The sequence below is a fragment of the Schistocerca cancellata genome, chromosome 4 (assembly GCF_023864275.1).
Source record: "Schistocerca cancellata isolate TAMUIC-IGC-003103 chromosome 4, iqSchCanc2.1, whole genome shotgun sequence".
Lineage (NCBI taxonomy): Eukaryota > Metazoa > Arthropoda > Insecta > Orthoptera > Acrididae > Schistocerca > Schistocerca cancellata.
The window spans coordinates 114,911,398-114,937,081 of record NC_064629.1 but is presented as its reverse complement, the minus strand read 5'-3'; the positions used below and the strand labels follow the sequence as shown (position 1 = coordinate 114,937,081).

At 45.9% G+C, this 25,684-nt stretch overlaps 1 protein-coding gene across 4 annotated transcripts in view; it reads left to right on the top strand.

Annotated features, from left to right (window-relative positions):
* The window catches only part of LOC126183887 (neurogenic locus protein delta), a 1,431,801-nt gene extending 1,411,571 nt beyond the window's left edge, over positions 1 to 20,230 (top strand). For all 4 annotated transcript variants that reach the window (XM_049926201.1, XM_049926198.1, XM_049926199.1 and 1 more), the window contains 5 exons: positions 5,822 to 6,073; positions 12,040 to 12,100; positions 16,550 to 16,850; positions 17,217 to 18,604; positions 18,811 to 20,230. In XM_049926201.1, coding sequence (XP_049782158.1) covers positions 5,822 to 6,073; positions 12,040 to 12,100; positions 16,550 to 16,850; positions 17,217 to 18,604; positions 18,811 to 18,940 — 2,132 coding nt within the window. In that variant the 3' untranslated portion in view covers positions 18,941 to 20,230. The remainder of the gene's footprint in view (positions 1 to 5,821; positions 6,074 to 12,039; positions 12,101 to 16,549; positions 16,851 to 17,216; positions 18,605 to 18,810) is intronic.
* Positions 20,231 to 25,684: the final 5,454 nt, after the last annotated feature.

Below are 25,684 nucleotides of genomic sequence, written 5' to 3'. Positions count from 1 at the left end.
ACTACCTCCCTCGTGCCTTCTCCCTTACAGAAGCTACTGTCTAGCTTTTCTAGCAACTTTAATTGCATCCGTGAATTTCTCTGCCGTCTTCCATTCAGAATTACTTCGGCCAGGATAGTGAACCAGCATAATTGTCTAATTGTTCGAAAACTCATCCTCGCCCTTCGTCCTTAAATCGAAACCGGGGTGCAGGAGTCATTGGAGAAACATCTTTTATACGGTAAAACATGTTTGCTATGAACAATATTCGGTCGGGATTGAATATCCAAAGTATGTACAGAAGGAATAAAAGCAAAAACTGCTTTCTTTAACCTAAAATAAGTTCCTTCGGTGTATGGTTTCGCCTGAACCATGAAACTTTTTTCGCACCACTTTGATGGAGTAAACCCATTTGTAGACCAATGTTTACATACTGAACTTACACCTCTGCTCAGATACCCATCCTGCCAGTTTGATTATATGGTACTGCATGCAAACGAGCTGTACTGCGCGTCCAGCATAGTGAACAAACGGCTTAATGTTTTCACAGACTCCATTCAGACTGGAAGTGTTTTCATATTCCAGCACGCATCTGTAGGGATGGAGCGGAGCGATTTTTAAATTTTTCCATAAATGTGGTGTAAATACTGGCGTGGTTCCTTCAATAAGAGAAGTCAATACCCCAACCCTCCCATTCCCTATGCTTAATACCTCAGTGTCAAGGGGACAGTGAGGTGTTAACTCCTTGTCTTTGAGCTAAAGAGCTTTCATACTTGTAAATATTTCGCTGGCTGTTTCATTTGGTTAACTAAAATTCGCATGTGGTGCAAATTTTATCCTGACTTTGTCAGAATTTCGAGATGAGCCCATAGCTGTGTGCCGAATGACAGATCGTGAATTGTGATAGTGTGTGAAAACGGCTTCCATTCCTCAGATTATCCTTTGTGAAATACACACACTGTTTCCTGAGATAAATTTGCTATATTTGAGAGGGGTGCAGTATATGTTCAGTGTTGGACCGTAGGTAATGCTCCTCAGTCACTCTTAAAGTACATGCTTGTCTAAGAAATCTACTAGTACTGTTCGCCAGCGTTGACAGTAAAGCCCTGGCATTCGGGAGGACGACGGTTCAATCCCGCGTCCGGCCATCCCGATTTAGGTTTTCCGTGATTTCCCTAAATCGCTCCTGGCGAATGCCGGGATGGTTCCTTTGAAAGGGCACGGCCGACTTCCTTCCCCAAACCTATGAGACCGATGACCCCGCTGTCTGGTCTCCTTCCCCAGAAACAACTCAACAAAGCCCTGGCATGCCCGCAGATGTCGACAGCGTTTCCATGACAAATGATGTGCAGGTAGTGGCCAGCCTCCTTTACTCCGAGGGACCACTGGCCGCTTCCCGTGAGCACCCTTACCACTTACACCCCTTCCTCAGCCAAACGTAGCCGCAACGCCCGCGACGACAACTCATTATTTCGCAATCGCCCGCGGCCGTCCTGCGCTTCCTGACGCCCGTCGATAGCCCTGGCATTACCTGCGGTCGAAGTAGCACTGGGGAGTGGAACAAGGTAGCCCCCACTTAAATCTCTGACGCTGTTGCTATTAATTAGGACTGACGGATAGTATTCTTCTCCCGAAATTTAAAATGGGGATGCCTTTTTTTTTGCGTCGCGCCTTGCCTTGTGTGTAGAGTACTTCACTGTGACCGTATTTTTTCCCTCGGGTAGTATAATCACATAGGGTGCAAGTTTTTAATAACGGAGGGAATCTTCCTAGTATTCTGAAGCACTGATTTTCTCCCGCTCGTATTTAACTTGGGCCCATAAATCTCCGTCTTGGTGGTATCGCGCCTGTTATTTCCGAAAGGTTAGTTCCTTTACTAGAATTAGCGGGATCGGAATCCTTCATCATCGTGTCGACCGTGATGTGTTCGCTAATTTTGGCAATTTTTGTTAGCAATTATAATGTCTGACGGCGACTGCCGGACGGGTAGTGGAACGTTGTCATTTCGGCCGTTTCAGAGAATGGATATGTGGGTGAGAGCATGTAGGCTAAGCTGGAACTTCTCTCCAGCACAACTGCGCTACCGTTATTTGCAACGGATCCTGCACACCGCGCCACTGTGATATTGTGCACGAACGTAAGCTGGCTGCAGATGCCATAACTGTAGTGCCCTGCTTTTCAGCTGGCGGTTTGCACCGCCACAGCCTGATGTATCGGGTTAAGCAGTACTCAGTTCAAAAGTAACATCAAGATGATGGCTTCATTTAAGCTTGTAGAGGGACGGTCAGGTTTAATATCGCTCCACATTTGCACTAAAATTAGTGTTACCAATTTACTAACGTCACAAAAGAGTAAAACACGGACCAGTTCTCATATTGTAGTAAAGACTAAGGATGAAAGTCTGTCTGGTGGGCCGCCCGGAGGGGCCGAGTGATTCTAGGCGCTACAGTCTGGAACCGCGTGACCGCTACGGTCTCAGGTTCGAATCCTGCCTCGGGCATGGATGTGTGTGTTGTCCTTAGGTTAGTTAGGTTTAGGTAATTCTAAGTTCTAGGGGACTGATGACCTAAGAAGTTAAGTCCCATAGTGCTCAGAGCCATTTGAACCATTTTAATCTGCCTGGTGGCTTGAACTCTTCACTCCCTCGGCCGAAGAGGGCTCGAGATATCGGAAATTGACTTAAGATATTTGTTATAACTCCCAACTGGGTAATTGTAGAGCACCAGCGTAAAATCGTGAAGGTGAAACATCTGAAAACTTACGTAGCGTGTTAATGGAAATACAGACCAGATGCAGGATGTAGCAGTTGTGCAGCAAAACAGTAATTACACGTACAATAGCGTTGACCAAGTGGCGTAATCGATCACCGTAAAGTTTTTCACCCTTCAAGATACAACCAAGTACTAAAGACATAACGTCGGCCAGATATAGGCAAATTTTTTGTGGTGCTATGTCCCATCGTAATCCCCGCCATGTCGACCAGGATCCCATTATCGCATATGCCTGTAGTTTACAGTACCAGATTCTCGTAATTTTACATTGACGGTTGGAGGTTTTTTGTCGTGAAAGGTCACATCGAAAACTATCTTTACGAAAAGTAGATGATGCCTGTCTTTTACGTAGAGCGACACGTTGTGTGAGAAAAACTCCTGGATGTCTCCCGACTCTGTAGGAAATTCTGTGCTTGTAGCGGTCTCTGCTGCGCGTGCAATAATAAATAAGGCGGAGATCCATCAGTAGCACCTATCACTGCTGACAGGTAGCAGCAGTTCGCAGGTGTACTCAGATGCCGAACATGCCTGGCAGTATACCGGAGCCATTAGTGTTCTACTCGACGTGGATTAAGCGAGGGCCGCCTCCGAAGGAAGAACAGTGGACGCAGAAGCTGCGTTACAGTTCCCACGGCTGCCGCCAGTGGGGGCAAGGCCCGGTTTTTCTAGCTCACCGGCTTTCCTTGGCCATCGCCGCTTCGCAGCGTTTGCCTTACTAGTTCGCCGGCCGGAGTATGAAAATACTATGCAAACTGCTCTTCCATACAGGCTGTCTGCTCTAAGGACGTATTAGTAATTTGTCGCCAAACGTCAGTATAACCACTCTCGTCCCCTCATGAACTCGAAAGTAACGTAACAGTCGCATCAGAATACTGCACGCCAAAGAAAATATACATGGCAACTTGTTTTAGAGTCAGTCGATTTTTTACTATAGCACTGATCGTGATTGAGAAGTACGAATAAATGTTACACAAAGTAAGTCAACTGAACCAACGGTTTTGAAACAGGGTGTAGCCTATAAAGTCTTCGGTAAACAACACTACTTTTGAATTAAACAGTCGAGTAACCGAAGACAGCGTAAAATGAACTAAGATAGTGGGAATGTAAAGAATGACACTTCCTGCATTAAACCAAATTTCTTATTCAGAAGTACGTAACACAATGGGAAAACTACCTAATGTTCTAGCATACCAACTACAATCCTCAGTGAAATAGTGCTGAAGAAATGTGAACAGTATTCCCTGTTTATATGAAAACTCCAATGAAACATTTACATTTGACAAGAGGTTTCTCTAGGAAGCATCGAACTCTCTCTCTCTCTCTCTCCCTCCTCTATCTCCTCCCCTCCCTATCTTACGTTTGCAAACCATGCCTCTCGGCGGTAGTCCTGCAAGGACGAATATTTGCGTCGCTAAACGCAGCTGTTATCCACAGCCTCATCCTAATGCATGCAAACGTACTTTCGCACAGCTTCGCATCCAGATAAATGCCAGATTCTCCAGGGCACAAGACCAGTTCCAGTTTGTCTCGACTTTTTCCCCCGCGCACGGACGTTCCTTTTATTCTTCCGGGCGGCCATTTCGTTCCGGACAGGTGGCTTCAAAAAGCCTTGGGATGTTTCCACGACGAGGCTGACATTTTATTAATCTGCACAAGGTTTTGTTCTGTAGCGTCCATTGGCAGATTCCCACGACAGTTTCACTCTTCCAAGGGCGGCGGGGATGAGCCCGTAGCGAATGAGTTGCTAGCATTTCTAAGACATTGTTGGACGCCATAGCGTATGCGGCGTAGTGGTGAAATGCCAGACGGGCCATTCAAAACTCTCGGATTTGGTACCCAGTGAGTCGTATTTCTCTCGGTCACATTTTCACCGCTGGCAATTTTTAACGCGAAAAATGTAGAATTGCGCTCTGGTTCAGTATCTACGTAAAAGTAAACGTCCCCCTTTAACTGATTTAAGGGGGGTAGGACATCAAACGGGCCGACTTGGAGCAGGAGAGTCACCACAGGACATTTTAATTTCTACTGTCTACACTTCTACAAATAAATTCATAAAACTTTGTCACCATGACGAGGAAGGATTGAGGTCTCACAATCATCGCAGTGGAAGTTCAAAAACGTAGCAAAATACCTATTTTTAGATGTGAAATTTCATCGTTTTTCACTTCTTACTGGCTGCATTTGTTGCTATAGGTGCACTTTTCTTCCTAAGTAAGAGAGATTCTTCGATGAATTTCTCATAGCATACAAACAGTTGTTACAGGTGTATGAAATTCTAGAATTTTCCAAATCTATTAAACTGTGGAAAAATTGAGATAATTAACTATAAAACTTGAGTTTTTTCTAAACATGAAGTTTAAAATGTAACAGTTCATTCAATTTTTCATAAATTAAATAACTTCTAGAGTTTCATACACCTGTAACTATGGTTTGTATGCTGTGCAAAAGTCATCGAAGAATCTCTTACGAAGAAAAGTGTACCTATAGCAACAAATGCAACCAGTAGAAAGTGAAAAAATGATGAAATTTCACATGTAAAAAAAATGTTTTGTTACGTTTTTGAGCTTCCACTATGAGTATGAATCCTGAATCATTCCTGGTCATGGTGACCAAGTTTTACGAATTTATTTGTAAAAGTATAGACAGTGGAAATTAAAATGTCCTGTGGTGCCTCTCCTGCTGACTTAGACCATGCACAGTAAAGCTATCTGATAGGTTTTTAACTCTGCTCGGAATGAACATTTTAGGTCACAGAGTACGATGTTGGTCGGTGTCGAATGTGGCTGTACTGTTACCACACCGTCCACCCCTCCCTGCCGTAGTTCATTGCCTTCCTTTGCACATATGTACAACTGTTGGTTTTGGATGAACTTGCACATTATAGAATGCTGCTGCTGCTGCTTGCTGTATGTTGCTCCCCCACTGTCTCGGCAAACCACTTTCATTCGACCCTACTTCCTCGCCATCTTTATTTGCAGTCCTTCCGTGCCTCACTTATTTCTTTCGCTTAGCCGGCAAGCACTGACGGCTGTGGTGGGACGGTGGCCAGTATGTGTGTGTTCCGCCCGCAGGCCAGACACTGATTGCGCGGCTGACGACGCAGAGGTGGCTGGACGTGTCTGCAGAGTGGACGCAGGACGAGCATCGGTCTGCGCACTCGGTGATGCGCTACGAGTACCGCGTCACCTGCGACCCGCATTACTACGGGCCAGGCTGCGTCACCCTGTGTCGCCCGCGCGACGACAACTTCGGCCACTGGACGTGCTCCACCGAAGGCCAACGGGTCTGCCTCGTGGGCTGGCAGGGCGATTACTGCCTAAAGCGTAAGTATTCACCGCTATTCTTCCTTGTACTTTGCCTCAAGATCTGCACGGGAATCTCATTCTGTTCTTCACTGCCATAATCCGCTCGTATCAGTTGCTTTTCATATCTTTCAAAATCCAGTAGCTCTGTAGGTAACCTAATTTTGACGCGGCTGACACGAGGTTAAAATATTTCCGTACATCAGCAGCTCAACAATTACGGTTGTCTGGAACTTACCGTTTAATATCACCGTATCTGACATTTCTCGTTCTGCGTAATGGTAGTACATAGTGCAAAAAGTACTTCACCTTTTATCGCTATTCCGTGACCTTGTTTGAATACGTAAGTTTGTAATTCCGATTAGACCGTGGCACCAGCACATATCTTGATCTCTCTGCCGTCGGAGATATTATAATCCTCCAGGGACAATTCCAATCAGCAGCTTGTGGTCTGGTGGTAGCGTTCTCGCTTGTTGCGCGCAGGGTCACGGGTTCGATTCCTGGTGGGCTCACGGATTTTTTTTTTTTTTCTGCCTCGAGATGACTGGGTGTTGTGTGTCTTTCATCATCATTTCATCATTGACAAGTCGCCGACGTGGCGTCAGGTAAATAGGACTTGCAATTTCGGCGGCCGAACACTACGCATGGGACCTCCCGGTCAACAATGCCGTACGATCATTTCATTTTTTTAAGGATAATTTCAGAGTTTGTATTATGAATTACACGGAGACGGTGATGGATGACGCGGAAGTCGCCAGCAAGACATTGCAGTAGTGGACTAAATGTAATACCTTTATTCTCGCAGCAGCTTAGACGTGCTATGTTAGCATTGTTTCACAATTACTAAAAATGAAGTCGGTTCGCTCACAGAAATAACACTTCAGAAAGTAGGTTGCAGCGTCAGTAAAACCACTGTTAGACACTTAAATTTCATTCTGACATGGTGTAACAGGGACTTCCGGAATTCATTTCATGGCTCTCATCGTGACTATTTTTGCAATAGCCGACACAAGGAGATAAATGGCAAAATTTGTCTTCTGTGTTTTCAATTGCTTTATTATTTCGCCGATGTACATTCGAAGTCACTGCAGCATCACTAGAGCTTATGTTGTTGTAAGGACACATCACAACACTTGAAAGAACACGCACCTGTCACATAAAACACAGTTCTGCAAGTTTCGTCGATATTTGTTTCTGGCGTCTTCACTTTTTAATTTCCACAAAACTGGAAACTCTGAATTGACGCTGTGACTTCGAATTGCACATTAAGTAAAAGTGCTACTAAAAACAAAAAATGGAGTTAACTTCCCCATTTCAAAAGTCGTCGAAGTTGGAGCGATGAGCCCAGAAGTGCAGCGACTAGCAATTCTCTCTCCTCCTCCCCCCCCCCCCCCCAGCCTCCCTGGCATTTTTTTTTTTATAATCTTCAGACAGTTTATAGCGACAACTATGTACAACGAGTTGTTGGGTCCGTTAGAAGGATTGAAAACGGTTTCCGTATTCCGCAAGCGTTCTGACTCACGTATTACCATTCATCACCACCTTTACGAGCTGCAGCTTCGCGCTGAGACGCCAGTCATTAGGCAGTGCAGCCGTTCATTTCGGCGCACAGATACCCCACAGGGGCCGGTCCAGTCGACGAGGAGATGACCACGGTTGCAGTCGTCAATTGGTTTCTTAGCGGTGTAAATACTGGCTGAGGCGAGTCCTTAATGAAGTGCGGTCCTGGGTTCGAAGTGTTTATCCCGAGCATCTCAATTAGTCATTATGGGACATAATAGCGGCGGGTATGGATTCCTTTCCCAGACGGCGCAGCTTCCCACGCTCGGCGCGGCCGGCCGTAACGCGCTGTACGGGGCCAGCCGGCCCCGGCCCCAGCACACAAAACAAAAAACACTCCCAGATATTCCACACTCGCCGGTATTCGTGCATTCTCGGCTTAACCGGGGCCCGATGCGGCTGTCCTCCGCACACTTCCTCGTATTTCTTTTTAGTCGCGCAGCGCCGAGTTAGACGAACGACTAAAAGCGAAAGGCAGCCGAGACAAAGAAAACTAATTTATGGATTAAAAGCCAGCGAGAGACAATCGGTCGTGGTCTGCGGCGTGGAAATTGCGAGTTACTGTATTCGTGTTACTTGCAGCTCCGAGCTGATGACAGTAATTGTCTTCCGAATGACGGATAGTCGCGTAACCAGCTAACAGCCACTGCATCTCTAACACGGCTTGTTTGTTCTGCTATTAGCAGTGAAATAGTTTCAGGCGAAGCGTTTTAAATTTACGTGTTTTTGAGACAAGTTAAATATCTATTTGCAAGCTTTAACATTCTTCACAACTGTGGGCACGATTATACCTTTCAGCGACCGCCCTAAATTCGTAGAAATTTGAAAGTCCGTCCATTCCACCATCGAAAGGCTTAACGAAGTCCGTAATCCTTCTTCGCGGGGGCAACGTTGTGTTTCCGCGTGGCGTGATCAAGTATTTTGACGTAGGGTGCAGCTGAGTGTAAAATCGCCAGGCAAGCCTATAAAGCTGTTCCAAGTTTAGTTTTGAACACTGCATTGTTTTCCTTACTGCAGTTACACTACAGAGACCGTAGGGTTCTGCGCACCGCTGCCCCTTACAGGCTCACACTTAGTTGTACTCTCGGCTCTACACACAGACCTCTTGAGACTTCAGGCTACGACCTCGAAACTTGTCGCAAAAAACACTAAGTACAAATAAACTTGAAACTCCTGTTTGCAGAATAAGTTGAAATGGTTCTGAGCACTATGGGACTAAACTTCTGAGGTCATCAGTCCCCTAGAACCTAGAACTACTTAAACCTAACTAACCTAAGGACATCACAAACATCCATGCCCGAGGCAGGATTCGAACCTGCGACCGTAGCGGTCGCGCGGCTCCAGACTGTAGCGCCTAGAACCGCTCGGCCACCCAGTCCGGCGCAGAATAAGTAGTTTCATCAGCTGCGAGTCAGCTAGCAGAGAGAGAAAAAAATCGTGTTGGTTCACGTTTGTATTGAAAAATCTTAAGACCAGATGTACAAAGTAAGCGATGAATTGATTTCAATCGAACGGGCCAATATTAGGAAGAATCTGGGTTCGCATTTCGGTCAGACCCCCCCCCCATATATATATAATCCCCCTCCCTCCTCAGTATTGCTGTTTCTCCAGTGATATCAACAATTTAGTGATCGAAGGAGACTCAAGGTTTTTCCCGCTGACCAGCCAGACTCACGTTTGCTTTGATTTCTTGCCTTATTCATAAAGACATTGCAAATTGCCTTCCCCAAAACGATTTAGTTCAGTCTCTAGTGACGTCGACGGGACGTTAAAAAATATTCTCTGCCGTACCTCCTTGTGACGTCCTTACTGAGCATGGCAACAGAACACATTGGAAACAGAAAACAGTTACGCTTTATTTTGTTTACAAGAAGGAATAATCCTCATGGTGATGCCATTGTTTGCTAAGATTGTGCCGAGTTAATTAAGATAGAAGCGGAGAAACTGTAAAAAAAAAAAAATCGCGATTCTGCTGTCGTAGTTGTTGTCAAAGGAAAGTAAATTTGGGAGAGAGGCAGTGATGTCCTTCGCAGCGACACGGGTAGCGGAAGAACTGTTACGGAGTTAAACGCCCCGGGCGACGCAGCAGTAGCAGCGCTTCTTAATGAAGGGGGAGGTGTTTTTGTGTGTGACTAGGGCTAGTCGCGGATACAGGTGCAGGTTAGCCAGCGGCGCGGCCGCGGCCGTGCGCCGGCAGCATCCTCGATACATTCAGATCTGTGGGAAAGAGCGCCAGCAGGCGCTGTTGCCACGCCGTCCGCACGATATTGTGTGCTAGAGCCGGCCGCCGCCGCCGCCGCCGCCGCCGCCGCTGCTGCAGCCCGCCTCCGCCGTTCTTTTATTTTCCCGAAAGCTTCCGACATCTCGTCGTATTAACATATCCACCCTTCCTCCTCGCTCCCCGCTACGACCGACAGCCTGTACCCGCTTCCCGGCACACACTGTTTCTCTGCGAGGGATAAAAGGGGGCGAGGGTTGCGCCTCGGCGATTACTCTTCATCTTAACTTTTTGCCGCGTTAACCCGAGGAGAAGACTTTTCCTGGAAGGGGAAAAAAGGCTTACTTTCTCACGCAATTAGTTACACGAAGATGCCGATCGCAGCTCCCTAGGCAGCGCGCTTGTACGAATTTTCCCCGGACGCTATCAGTCTTCCTCTTCCGACGTTTTTACTTCTCTCGGCACTTGCCTCCCTCCTCGCGCCGGCCTATTTAATTGTGCTCAGCCCCACCACCGCGACGACGAGTAGGCTTTTTTTTTGTTTTGTTTTGGTAACACGATCCGAAATGGCGAGAGGCTTGTGGCGAGGAGCAGTGGCCTCGGCCGGGTTGCGGCATTGAGACACACAAAAGCGACAGCCGCGGGGCTTTAAAGAGCCGCCTTAAAGGCCTTCCGCAGACGCAGACACCTCCACCCTGCCCCGCCCTCTGCATTCAGCGCTGCCCACGCGTCCCCGGGAACTGTCACTCTCGTGGCGTGCCGCCGCGCTAATAAATGGCGCTTCACAGTGTATCACCTGTTTCCGCGCTGTTACATTTTTCGTTGATCCCCAGTTAGTTTCGCCACGTGCTCGCCCGGGTAGGGGGAGAAGTGAGTATCGTGCTCAAGAGCCCGAGGGGTTTCCGTTTGAAACAGCGCTGTAAACAATAGTGGCTCATGGCGCTATCTATCGTTACATAAAATTTTGTTCCACTATCACTATTAGTCCATAGTGGGTAAAATTTTTATACCTATTTCATTACCTGAGCGTACACAATATGGCAATATATGCATTTGAGCATTTGAATGTCGGTACCTACTGATACCACAGTGACCAGCTCGTTTCTTTGCTTACTGCTTGTTGCAATTTGACAGGTCAATTACCTCGCCTGTATCGAAATTTCACACTGTTAAAGGAAAGATGTATGTATCGTGGTTATTAGGCTCTAACAGTTTCTTAACACTTGGGGATGTTGGTTTGTTAATTGTGAGCAACCGTTTTAACGAGTGCGTTCTCTGAATATCGTACCTCTGCTGCTCGTAGTGCAGCTTAAGCGCCAGTTGCTCGAAAAGTTTTCAACTAATTGATATTCTATGTTCGTGCCAAGTTGTCGACCCCCCCCCAATCCCCCCCCCCCTCTCTCTCTCTCTCTCTCTCTCTCTCTCTCTCTCTCTCTCTCTCTCTCTCTCTCTCTCTCTCTGTCTCCCCCCTCCCCCCCCCGTTCCCCTCCCTCCACGTCGGCCGGAGTGGCCGTGCGGTTCTAGTCGCTACAGTCTGGAGCCGGGCGACCGCTACGGTCGCAGGTTCGAATCCTGCCTCGGGCATGGATGTGTGTGATGTCCTTAGGTTAGTTAGGTTTAATTAGTTCTAAGTTCTAGGCGACTGATGACCTCACAAGTTAAGTCGCATAGTGCTCAGAACCATTTGAACCCCTCCCTCCACCCTTCCTATTGGATGTTTCTACCTAGGTGTACAGGAATCGATGATAGGTGGGTCACTTTCGTAGGCAAGAGGCGGTCAATTTTCTGGTTGACTTTGTCGGTGGCGGAAGTAGTGAGCCTTCAGGACGAGCTCCCCAGAGGCGTGGCGACGTTTTAAGGAAGACGGGAAATTTATTTCTGTCGCTGCACAGTCCCTGTGGCCGTCGGCCGTGACAGGCTGGGGGAATTTTTCGTCGGTTCGCGTGCCACGGGCCGTCACGGTGCTTCGCCATTGTCAGGCGCACCGCCATTGTCAGCCGAGTGATAAGCCATGGGTCCTAACAGCCCGCCTTCCGCACTGCGCCGAGGCCCGCTCACGAAACCCGAAAGCCGTCCACCACCCTTGCAGTTAGAAAACAAGGGCAGCGCCCTTATGTAATGTTTCGGAGACATCTAAACCTTTAAATGCCTTGCGTAGCGCTGAGTACTGATCACGTCTTACAACGAAATTTTTTCTGTTTTGTTTCAGCGCGCTGTCTTCCTGGGTGTGATGAGCAGCACGGACATTGCACGAAGCCCAACGAGTGCCTGTAAGTACTACTTTCACTACTTCATTAGCTTTCTGTAGTAGTGGCTGAATACTTGTAACATATGTTTCGTTGAGTGCCAGTGCATTTTAGGTTTTCCTTCGTACTAGTCTGCCTAAAAATAAATTTCAAACTTACAAATTAATATTTAAATCTTGTACCGTGAAGTAATAGTTGGGAATGTGTAATGGCATTCATATTTCATTATACGCGATTGTAGGACAACATAACGGGGGACTAATGACGCAGTCGAGCGTCCACATTTCTATCAAGCATGGCAATAAACCGTTGTGAGAAGTCAGAGCATTCTAGCGATTGTGTAAAGACGATTAAGACTTCGTGTATAGGCCTACAGTAACGGAAGCGTGTATACAATAAAGGAGGAGACAACACTTCCTTAAAATTTACAGCTGTTACATCGAAAATACGCTGCTACACCACGACACCAGTCTTTGCTTTTGCATCAACCACGAGAGAAATTAACTACCTTTGAAGGTAAAGTAGTAGTAAAGTGTCACGAACCCAAAGTTCCTTAGTTGTTTTCTAAAGTAACAAGAAAAAAGATCTGACAAATTAACACGACACTGTAATCATCTGCCTGTTTCTTGTTCACCTTCCTCCGTCTCACCCTCAGCGCTCGCCCCCCCCCCCCTCCCCCGCGACCGAAGCCGAACGAAAACAAAAACAGTTATGCAGTTTCAACGCAACGGCGGTGTGGCAGCGCAGCGTAATGAAGTACGCACTAATCAATTAATGTACTCCTGTGCCGTTCTTAAACGGTGTAATACGCGCATTAGCTCTGTAAATTTTGTGGGCAAGAAGTTGAGGTATTTACAAGTAGAAACTGAATCCAGCGAATGAAGACGCCGGCGAGCGATTGTTATTCACCGCGAGTCGGCGGCTGAGGTAGCTGTCCGTCAGTTATCGGGTTTACTAAATTACACTAGAGTGCATCGTCGAATTTGCGACATTTGTGTAAGCGTGAATAGAGTTGGCAGTGGCTCGGGGAGGTATCTCCTTGACCTGCATACTGAATCCCTCACCGTGGGAACAGGCAGGCGTGGCGGCTTGGCTTGCTCGTTGCAACTCAATGAGATTCACATGTGGCCGGTGGACAGTCGCGGCCAACGGCAACTAGGTGGCCAGCGCCGCCGCAACCGCTGCGCGCCCGCAAAACCACACACCTCTCACACTGCTCTCAAACGATTAACTTCCTATTCGGTTCACTTATTTCCTCATTCGATAGTAGACAGCTATGCACAAGCTTCTAGAATGTCTGAAACATCGCAGTGGTACCGTATTTCTTCTTCAAATGCGGAGTGACGTGAAATGTTTGCGAATATGTGAAACACCTATGGTTCTCTCAAATGCCAGGAGCGTGTACGGCAGGGGGGGTGAGGTCAGAGAACCTGGAAAGTTCGTGTAACTCACGTTTAAGGCACTGACTAACCGTGTAAGGTCTCCGTGGTGACGGAGGGGGGGGGGATGAAAAGGGGAACACTGCTTGCTTACCGCCCGATAAGCGACACAGCGGGACTACTGTTGCGAAATCGTCGTCCCCCGGGTTATCTCGCCCTGTTCGCTGTGCTGCTGTTCTCACCCTCCTCGGCAGTTACCGCTTCCCCTGCAGACATGGTTCTGTGTATACAGCGTATTGTTACAAAATTGGTTCAATCCCGTCTCCAGCCATTCTGATTTAGGTTTTCCGTGATTTCCCTAAATCGTTTCAGGCAAATGCCGGGATGGTTCCTTTGAAAGGGCACGGCCGATTTTTCCTTCCCCATCCTTCCCTAACCCGAGCTTGTGCTCCGTCTCTAATGACCTCGTTGTCGACGAGACGTTAAAAAAACTAACCTAACCGTTACAAAATAACGAAGAACAAATCCGGAGCTGTAATCGTATAATCAGTGGCCATACATGACATCATACAAGTTGTAAGATGGCTAATGAACATTGAATTCCGACAGTGCTCGATAGTAGTAGTGTTGATTTCCAGGGAAAACTTTTACCGCCGTCACAAAAATGTCATTGTTAAATTGACATTTGTATCTCTAGAACACCGGTGTAGTATGAAACTGTAGTAAGCGGATTATGCCTGTCACGAGTAAATTTTCTTCTGTTTACCTTCATCGGTGACGTTTCTGACTTAACGCCACAGCAGTTTTAAAACCTGCCCCTTTTTTTCTGACAAAGTTCCTGATTTTGGGGATGCTTATTATGGAACAGCCGGACTGGCAGCAATATTATTTTGAAGTTTTTTAGGTCGCAATTATGCACAGCGCGACTAAATTCGTAAGCATCGAGAGAGTTCGATTAAACATTGCGTTATTTGGTGTTACACGAATATATAGTGCGTTCACCATAACTGACCGTTCGACAACTCCCACAGAAAACAACGAACAGTTAGTGTGAACAGTACTAGTACCATTAGTCTGAGAGAAAATGTAGGTAAATACGAATTGGTGGCAAGCAGCGTGATAGTGACGAGAGAATTTTGACACGCGCGTGCTTTAGCGGCAGCCGTGGGAATGTCGCCATTTTCGGCGGCTGCCGGAGCGCGGAGTGTACCCGCGCGGTGGCTTACGGAGAAAGCCATCAGCCTCGCCTCCATACAAAGGAGGAGGCAGCTAGCGCCAACCGGCCGCTATCGTGGCCGTCTTCTTGCGCCTAACGAGCTGGTGGCGTACGGCGGTCTGCGGGGGCGGCTGTGTGCTCACATTCCTGGCCGTGCCAGAATAAGGGCAGGCGGCGAATACATTAGACAGCGCAGCGCTAATTAGCCCTCTGGGTAGCGGTCCCACGCCGATTAATTGGCCGCTACCTGCTCAGTCCTCGTCTTATCGCTCCAGTCCGCTCTACTCTGTGGTTCCATTTTTTTCTGGCCGTATTACCTTCCGACGCCCAATTTTGAAGTTCAGAAACAACCGGTCTATTACAGGGAATAAGTGTTGCAGCTAGAAGGGACTCCTCCGTATAATGCTTGTTTCGGGGGGAGTGGCGAGGTACGTGGGTTACATCGATCGTGACACTTGAATCGGCGCGAAACGACTTCCTCTCGTCTGCTACACCACATCTCTGAGTGTCACTTATACCCAACGCCCTCAATTATTAGATCGATATAGTCAAAATACGTCATCCCCGAAAATTCTCATGCATTTCCATTGAAGACGCTACCTGGTATCTTAACACAAGCTCGTGTTCTCTGTCCTTATCAGTGCTTTTCAAAAATTCCATTCCGAGGAGAACGCCCTCATTTATCAGACTTTTGACTTCATATTATAACAGGCCATCAATTAATGCCGTAGTTAAAGAACTTTTAGCTTCCTGATGGCACCTCTCACCACTGTTAAAACACACTGTAGTGTTGTTTTTGCTCTCCAAAACATCTCCCACACGCGACTGTGCACTATGTGTTATCGTTTCAGTAGTAAAGCCGCCGTTTTTACGAAATATTCGAAGTTCGTTGGTGTCAGGAGATACAGTGTGCCTTATTACCAAAAACAAAATGTTCGTTGGAATTTCGACAAATGTAGTGTTTTACATGATGAAACATTTAACTTGGTCGCTGTGTGTTAACGCAATTTTGTGTTACTTCCTAGCATTTACCTACTAATGTACCCTTACATTATGATCATGCATTCGGCACGTCTGTGGGCGTTAGTCTTAAAATGAGAAACAATGATAGAAACATTAACCACTTAGTCTGTTATCCTACCACATTTCAGTACATATTCATTAGCAAGAGTCCTGTTAAACAGGTATCACTTTGCAGGTAACCAGAGAGGCTTTGTGATAATGCTTGTGAGCATGAGGTGTTTAGGAGAACTGAGGGGTCTTGAAAATCCTAATTATCAAATTGTAGTGAATTGGCGTTTTCATTTGCAATGAAGCTTCATTGTCACTTGTACACTGTGTATTGTTATACTGACTATATCTTGTAATACAAAATTTATACAAAGAGGTATTGAGATTCGTTTAAAGCCTGCAGAATTATCCTTTAACAAAGTGCAATCATTTATATTCTGTTTGGGCTGGAAAAATCGTGGTGCATCTTGTAGTCCTCCCTCTAAGTCAAGTGTATCTTCACAGACTGCTTAAAGAACAGTCAACTGGATGCTGTTGAAAAGTTAGCATCCTTTTCTTAAAGACATTAAAAGCAATCCAGTGTGCATTCTACTACAATCTTGTCATCATTGTTGTCACTGTTGTTCCTAGTTGAGACTGAATGCTACAGCTAGTGTGCAAGTCTATTCATCTCTGCATAACTGCTGCAACCTGCAGCCATTTGAACCTCCGCCTTGTCAAACCAGATTCTTCACCAGTTTCGCCCCTCACCCCCCCCCCCCCCACTGTAACTATGATTACTACACACAGAGCATTTGCATTAATTCAGCTATAAGATCATATTACAGCTACAAGTTTCAGGTGTACAGCATGCCCTATCATTTGCAGGTGCCACAGTGGCTGGAAGGGCCCCCTGTGTGACCAGTGCGAGCGGTACCCGGGCTGCCTACACGGCACCTGCCAGAAACCATGGGACTGCCTGTGCAATGAAGGCTGGGGCGGGCTCTTCTGCAACCAGGACCTTAATTACTGCACCAACCACAAGCCGTGCCGGCACGGTGGAACCTGCTTCAACACGGGCCAGGGCTCATACACGTGCTCCTGCCCACCCGGCTACACAGGCACCGACTGTGAGCGCCAGCTGGATGACTGTGCCCACCACCCTTGCCAGAATGGTGGAACTTGCAGGGTGAGTAACCTTTACAATGCACTTCTGATCTGAACAAGGCCAGTAGTGATTATTGTTGACATGCATAGTGAAACCTAAAATAAAAATGAGAAAAACAGAAAAGCTGTTACAATCGAGACAGCTGGTAGCATTGTCAAATGTAGTGATGAGCACCCAAAACTATAGTATAATGCATGATTTCAAGCAGACATATGCCAATTAGATAAGTTTCCTTGAGAGGGATGTATCCTTCAGAATACACACACATTTTGTATCATTGCTGCAAAGTTTGCATTCACTAAGAATTGTGTGTCTCCATTAGAATAAGTAGTGGATAGGTATTTAGAATGTGTAGCTATACCAGGCACGTGTTTGTTTGTGCAACAGGAGAACGGAACTGGGAGCTTCCGCTGCGACTGCCGAAAAGGGTGGCACGGCCCGCACTGCGAGACGTCGGCACAGACGTGTGACAACGAGCCCTGCCGCAACGGCGCCACGTGCTCCGACACGGCACAGGGCTACCGTTGCCAGTGCCCTCCCGGCTACGACGGCGTCGACTGTGAGCACCAGATTGACGAGTGTGCCTCAGCGCCCTGCCTCAACAATGGTAGCTGTGTCGACCGCATCGCCGGCTTCGACTGCAACTGTCCTGTCGGGTTCTCTGGCAAGCGCTGTGAGATCAACATTGATGACTGCAAGGGGAATCCGTGCCTCAATGGTGGCACTTGCATCGACATGGTAAATCAGTTCCGGTGCCAGTGTGTGCCGGGCTACGTCGACTCACTGTGCCAGAACAAGGTGGACTACTGCCGGACCAAGCCGTGTGCCAATGGTGGCACCTGCACTGATCTGCTCAACGACTATCGCTGCGCCTGCCGGCCCGGATTCACTGCGAAGGACTGTAGTGTCGAGGTGGACGAGTGCAAGTCGAGCCCCTGCCTCAACGGTGGCACCTGTATCAACAGGGTGAACGCGTTCCAGTGCCGCTGCCCCGAGGGCTTCCACGGACCTGTGTGCGGTGACGAGGGCACGGCAGATGAGCATCAGGTGGTGCCTCCACCTCCACCACCTGCTGTGCCGTCGACGTCTGCACCGGCCGAGTCAGCCGCCGTGTGGAACGCTGCCAACAGCTCGCACCACCGCCAGGTGGAGAGTCAAGATGGTGGTGGCCTGTCACCGGAGCATGTTGTTGTGATCGCGACCATCTCGACGGCAGTGCCACTGCTTGTGCTGGTGGCTGCTGTGGTTGTCATGTGCATGAAGCAGCGCCAGAAACGCGAGCAGCAGAAGGCAGACGATGAAGCGCGCATGCAAAATGAGCAAAATGCCGTTCACAGCTCGATGGCAAAGCGTGCGGGCCCCGGTGATGCACACATGATCAAGAATACCTGGGACAAGTGCTGCAACAATGTGGTCGCTGCGAACACGGCGCCTTCTCCAGAGGACGGTGGTGGGGGTGGCGGAGGCGGCGGTGGCGGCTCGACAGTGCCCAACATCGTCAGTGTGAGTGCTGGTGTGGACAGTGATTTGTGCTACCCCAAGGCACAGGTAGTGGACAATGGCGGGCCTGTGTACACGTTACACAGGACGAGGTCGCAAAAACAGTTAAATACGGACGCAGCAGCTAACCGCAGAACGTCGGCTCTGCTCAATGTAACCAGCAGCGCAAAGCTGGAGAAAGACTTTGACAACCTGTGTCCCAGTGCGAGGACATCTGTGACGGCGGAAAAGAGGATATCTGTTCTGTCCGTCGACTCGTCGCTTTGCAATGCGAGGTGAGTCGTTTTGCCAAAACGGAACTTGTACTGCTTAATGTGTGTTTGCAAGAGCTTGATTAAATGTGGATGTGGATGCACACGCTTGTCGAGCGTTTCCCTCGAAACGCTCCACACTCGTTTGCGTCATTTCAGTGGATGGCTACTGCGTGGACTGTGAGCATTCTGGGACTGGGAGTTCTAATATCCACTTCTCTTCTTTGCAGTGACCCCGCGTTGACAAAGCGAACGCATGACAAAGAGGGCAGCAACGTCCTGACTGGTCCCACAAGCAGCGTGTATGTGATAGACGAACATTTCCACCATCAGGACGGGCTACTCGCAACGGAAGTCTGAGTAGCTGTGCTGGATAGACTGTCGTCTAAAAAAGCGGAACTCGTGTGGTGTGTGCCTGGTGCCGTTTGTCGGTGTGAATGTGTTCTCGAGTGACTGATGTGCTTACTTGAAAGACTTAGCCTTTTCAGCTTAACGATATGAATTGGCTGTTGAAGGGTGATGAGTGTGAACTTGGTGAAGAAGAGGAAAAAGCACCTGTACAGTTATTTATTTTTTCTGAACTCCTAATTGGAAAATGTGCTTTTCCATCTCCTTCACAGAAAATGACGCAGGTTCATCATAGTACGCCACTGGTTGGTAGTAAGTGATGTACTAAATACTGATCATTGTAGTGCAACATTGTATCAGTAGATACCATTGTCACAGTGTAATCAGTTTACAAGAAAATGGAATAATGAAATCGTACGGCAGTTTCTCTCTCTCTCTCTCTCTCTCTCTCTCTCTCTCTCTCTCTCTCTCCCCCTCTCCCTCTCCCTCTCTACCCGCCCCCCCTCTCCTCCTCTCCCTCCCCCATTTCTTTCTTTTTCTTTCCAATCACAGTGAATCTAAATAAATGACTATGCAACTGAGTATCGTGTGCGCGATTATACGTACATTATTTGTGATTTGTCTGAAATGAAACTAAGTCAGTAATGTAAAAACAACTGAACTATTTATACAATTTTTATTTTTATTTTTAAATAAAGGCTTGTTAATATTCCAGTTTTCCAATTTGCCTGTTGACTGAAACTTGATAAATCCTTTGTGAGAGTAATTTGTTCAGTAAAAGATAGTGTCATTTTATATAAAAAATTGCAAGAGTATTTGCCATTGTTAGTGTGAAGTGGATACCAGACACTTTTTTGAACAAAGATACATGTTCCTGTTACATTATTAAAACTAAGTCATTTTCCATGTTTTTGGGATGTCAGCAGAAAGGGAAATATTTGTAAATTTATAAGGGTTGTGAACCAATCCTACTTTAGTCACTTTAGATAATTTTAGACCTTTCTGCAACACCTAAGACACTAGCATTGTTGTAATTTGTACTTACTGTCATTTGTTTTTGTAAGTTTCGGACGAGTTAGGAAATGTAAAGACTTTAAATTTAAAAATAAGTCAAAAGACCTTTTTGTATTATAATGTAAATTTATAGAATGAATTGTAATATTCTGTAAATAGTTACAAATTTTCGCTATAACTGTTCTTTCCTTTAATTAAAATGTCATTTGGCTATTTTTCCAAGTATTGAGGTTGTTCCTGAAAGATGTGAAATGTCGTTCAAACCAGCAAGTGTTAGTAAAACTTCTGTTCAAGTTGAAAAAGCATTTCGCTCACTTTTCTCGTCCCACTGTTCCTGAATTTAGGAAAATACCTGATAATACTAAATAGGAAAATACTGCTATTAAGTGCTGCACAGTACCTTCTGAAATGCTGAACAAGCAGAAGCAGATAGAGACTGGTGGGTGACACTAAAATGTTGTGAAATAGCTAGATACCTTCCACCCCTGAATTTATTCTCTCTCTCTCTCTCTCTCTCTCTCTCTCTCTCTCTCTCTCTCTCTCTCTCTCTCTCTGTCTCTGTCTCTCTCTCTCATTTTAATGGGAGAATTTTCTTATGGCTTACAGGGAAAAAAAGATAGGTTGCATTAGGTTAGTTAACATCGTACATAAAGTTCAAGTAATGTTTAGTCAGTATGATTCACATGTCCTGGCAAACTGACTACCTAATTCCAGTGTTAACAATACACTGTCACAGCAAAACACACCAAAATCGTAAGTTCTTAATGAATGTAACTGAATTATTAGGTGACAGACTAAAATGAATGTGTCACAGTGTTCCTGACAGTTCCTCAACTAATGGTGGTGCTCTTTCCTGAATGTGAAATGTTAATGCCTCTTGCCTTGGCTTCTTGTTTGGAACTTCTTTCCACATATACCAATTATTTTACTATGTGGTTTCCATGGTTATGTATTGAATCTGGAGATTTCTTGGAAATGTTTTTATATGTAAGAAGTGTGTATGATACAAAGCTGTGATCAGTTCTGAATTGAAACATTTATTATTATGCTGTACTCCCCACATACAATGCATAAGCAGGACTGACACTCTGTACTCTTTTGATACTTTGCATTTAAGTCCACAAGAAACCCCACACATGTGGAACAATCTTGTTCCAGAATACCATTTGGCCTGTACATACACAAACTACAAATCATGCAATAGTTCAGATGTAGTTTTAAATTATAGTAAATTTTACATTATGACTTGGTGACAACTGGCAGTCATCTCAGAACAGGTATGTGCCACACATAATCTAGTCTATATAGAAAAACATTAGGAAAAATAAGTGTCCATACAAACACAAATGGTACAACATTATGGAAAGTAGAAATACCATAATATCTGGAAGTTCAGGATGATTTAGAGTTGCAGAAATGTAGCTTTTGTCTTTGCTTACAGTACACATACAAGATAGTAATGTTACCACTTAGTCTGAAAAAAATCAGGGCTGTAGTAAAGAAACGATTTCAATATTTGTGAATTTATTTAATATATTTGGAAACAATTTGGGCATGTAAAGTCAATATTCCCAGCTAACATACCTTCAACAATGCAACATTAAAAATAATACAGTGAGATAGAAAATTATTTGCTGCAGGCCACATACTGATCAAAATGTAATAAGAACTCTACAGGTAATTATTTTACACAGTTGGATTTACTCCCCATTCCTCCAGCAAAAGTACAAATGAAACTAACTTTTCTAAATAAAACATTTTCTTACCTAAAATAGCTCCGTTAGATAACTGTAGCTACTCTTAAGCAACAAGTATTTTTACAGCTTATGCAGACAAGAGTAATGAAAAACAGAGGCCCATTCTTAATACTGATTGCATGGATGGTAACACAACCTATTGTTGTTCATAAGAAGCTGAATTTTGCTGCACTCCTAAAAATAGTCATTTCTGAACACTAGAGCTGGTACATACATGGTCTATATAGTATTGCACATCATTATATAAAATGTTGTGAAAATAATATGAAGTAATGAGTTTAGTTCACAACAAATGAACACAGTGAGCACAATGAAATGATAGTATGAGTTCGAGCCAATTTCAATCTGATGTAGATCTAGGAAGACGAAGGTATGACTGACTGTTGAGGAGTTAGTGAAAGGAGGCATGGCTAATTGTTGACTAAGAACTTCCTGCAGGTACCATTCATGGAAAAAATGAATATTCCTCTCCCTTTCATGTACAAAATGGTTCAAATGGCTCTGAGCACTATGGGACTTGACTTCTGAGGTCATCAGTCTCGTAGAACTTAGAACTACTTCAACCTAACTAACCTAAGGAAATCACACACATCCATGCCCGAGACAAGATTCGAACCTGTGACCGTAGCGGTCTAGCGGTGCCAGACTGTAGTGCCTAGAACCGCTCGGCCACCCCGGCTGGCCTTTCATGTACAGATCATTTAATACAACAGTTGTTTCCTTTGCATTCGGGAGGACGATGGTTCAATACCACGTCCAGCCATCCTGATGTAGGTTTTCCGTAATTTCCCTAAATCGCTTCAGGCAAACGACAGGATGGTTCCTTTGAAAGGGAACGGCTGACTTTCTTCCCTAATCCGGAGAGACCGATGACCTCGCAGTTGGGTCTCTTCCCCCAAACTCTTTCCTCCTCCTGTGTGTGTTTGTGGGTCCTTGCCAGTGTGTTTTTATTTCCTCCAAGCGAGTACCATGCTAAAGAAACACCTGTTCCTCTGCGCGTATGTTTACTGTTAGGGATAACTGGGTAGTTGTATGCTCCTAAAGGTTTCCGAACGTTTGCGTGTAAGGTATATGTAGAGAATACAGCAGTTAAATGCTAACTTCTCGCAAGTCTAATTCAGATGTCGCCCTGTTAATTGAAAGCGCTCTCCTGTTTGATAGTATTAGGTGGATTTCCATACATACGGAATCACCGTCAGTAGATTAGTTACTGAAACTGCCAGTGTCCGTAGGCTCTCGATCGACTGAGATCTGAGACCACCACTACACGTCATCTGCACAGAGCTTCAACAACATACATCATAGATGCTTAGTGCGTCAGAAGGGGGCAAAAGACATTTGAGCAAGATCGAATGGGATACTGTAAAATGCAGAGGTTACGACTGGTACGTTACCTATAAACAGCAAACAGAAACTGCTTGTCATTCTTGTTGCCTATCGCGGAGGGCTTATTATGGAGAACAATTATTCACGTACTGGGTGATGTTGCTGACCGGAAGTTCCTGATGATACGCACAAATGAAATGCAAAACGTCATTCGTAGTGGCTCAAAGATACTTGAATGAACTGCAGAACGCCGAATCTAGATTTTATGGAGCGATGAGGCTCAGAACGTTATTTAGCAGTGAAACGACTGTTGGTGAACTTAACAGCTGTTTGGCAACCTTTATTTACCGGAATGTGCTGAGACGTTGAATTTCAGCGAAGATTGTGAGGTGGTCTGGTGCAGCACCTTCTGGAGGGCTCGAACCATTAGTTTTGGTCGATAGCAGAATGAAGGTTATATTTTACGAAAAGGGGCCTGTTTGGCATCAACATGATAGTGAACCTGTCCATAAAGTAAGGACCATTTCAGAGTGCCTCGAAGGAAATCAAAATGTGCTAGAATGGCATTCTTAAAGGCCTAATCTGATACTGTAGAACGGCTTACGAATGAACTAGTGTCGGTTTCGTACCGGGTCAATTCGCCAGAAACAGCTGTTTACTGGGATTTAGGGAGAATGGAAACAAATTTCACATTTATTGTATAAGAACTTAATGGAAAATCCTGCAAAGATTAATAGTACAAAATAGTTGGGTCTGCGTTCCTTTCCCTTACAAGGCTGGCATCTTTGTAACGAACAGCAATGTATGTTCGAAGACTTTCTGATTAGCAACACACGTTAGCGGAGAAAGTTCTGCATTCTAATTGGCTAGTTCAAACTTAAAACCAAGCTGCAAACTTCAGCTATTATTTCACATTTCCTCACGTGACACTAGTGTTGAGTAAATGTGCACTGAGATCAGAAAAGTCAAATGTCTGCCCTAAAACGTAGATTGGAAGAGCGATGTTGCAAGACTAATTTACTGGTTTTTGGAACGAATTCACTATTACTTATTTTTTATGTGACTATAACAATAGTATTTTTCCAAATCAAAATATCCACGGGTATACTGCCGGTCTAGTGTGTCCAACGGGCACAATATTTCGGCGATCATACATGTCGCCATCGTCAGGCGATGGATATTTTGATTATCAAATACGCCGGGAGAAACTCAAGAATCACAGTATTTTTTCCAAATTACCAGCGTCTCTCACATTGTGACCACCTTCCAAAAGCTTGAATAACCACCTTTAGCAGCGCGGATCGCTGCGAGATATGCAGGCAGTGTGTCATTAAGGTTCTGGAGGTTACCGACAGGGATTTGGAGCCATGCCGACATCACTGCCGTGGCCGGCTGTGCTAGGTTTCTCGGTGGAGGATCCAAGGCGCGAACAGCCCAATCGAAGAGGTCCCACAGATTCTCGATTGGGTTTTAATCCGGGGAGTTTAATGGCCGTAGTAGTACGATAAACTCATCCTGTTGCTCTTCAAACTACGTATGTACACTGCACTATGTGTGACGCGTAAATTATCCTGCTGGTAGATGGCATCGTGCTACAAACATATTGCATGTAGGGGTGCACAACGACAGATACATTCTTGTGTTGATCCAATGTGTCTTCCAGAATTCCACCCAGGGAAGGACACGAAAACATTCCCCAGACCACAACGCACCCTCCTGGTGGCATTGTGTTTGCTTTCAGACGTTTCACGCCGACGATGGCGCATAAAACGTGATTCATCTGTCGGCACTCAATGGAAGTCCAGTTGCAGTGTTGACGTGCGAATTGCACCATTCGGCAACAGTGAACAGCAGTCAACATCGATGTATGAACCAGACGCCTGCCGCGGAGGCCCGTACGCAGCAACGTTCGCTCAACGGTTGGTAGCCCCTTCGTTCAGCTGGGCGGTCATTGGCTCACAGTCGCACATCTCCGCAGCCGTTGTTCACCCGTGTCATCTATGCCGGTTTTGGATTGCATTTTGACATTGACGGTATACTTCCACCACAGCGGCAGTCGAACAGTTTACTGACTTAGCCGTTTCGGAAATGCTTCCACCCTTGGCCCGAAAGCCAATGATTATGCCCATTTGGACGTCATAAATCGTTCCGTTTCCGCATTAGAACAACGACTGCACTGCTCCCGCGTTTTTTTTTTCTTTTTTTCCTTTATTGAATTTCAATTCCCCCCCGAAGGGGGCGGGCTGGCAGCAGCTTAGGACGCCGCTCTGCAGCCTACAGAGTTTCTGACAAAGAGCAGGAGAATAAATAATAATAAAAAACAGGCGATAAAATCGGGGACTTAGTGAGTAACAAGGTGAAAAGAAAATGGGGAAATTAAAACAAACAACAGAGGGATGATGAAGCGAATAAAAATACATACGGAGCAGACAGGGGAAACAATAGACAATTAAAAAAAAACACGGCGACAGTCTGGATTCTGTTCGCAAAGTATATAAAATGCACACCCAGCGACAGCATGGTTTCTGTTCGCAACACAACACTGAATAGTCACTAGAACACAGCACGAAAAAGTCGGCAAAGGTGACACCACAGTCGAGAGCAGGTGGGGGGAAACTAGACAGGAGATGGGAAAACAAAAAGGGGGAAAGGAGAGTAA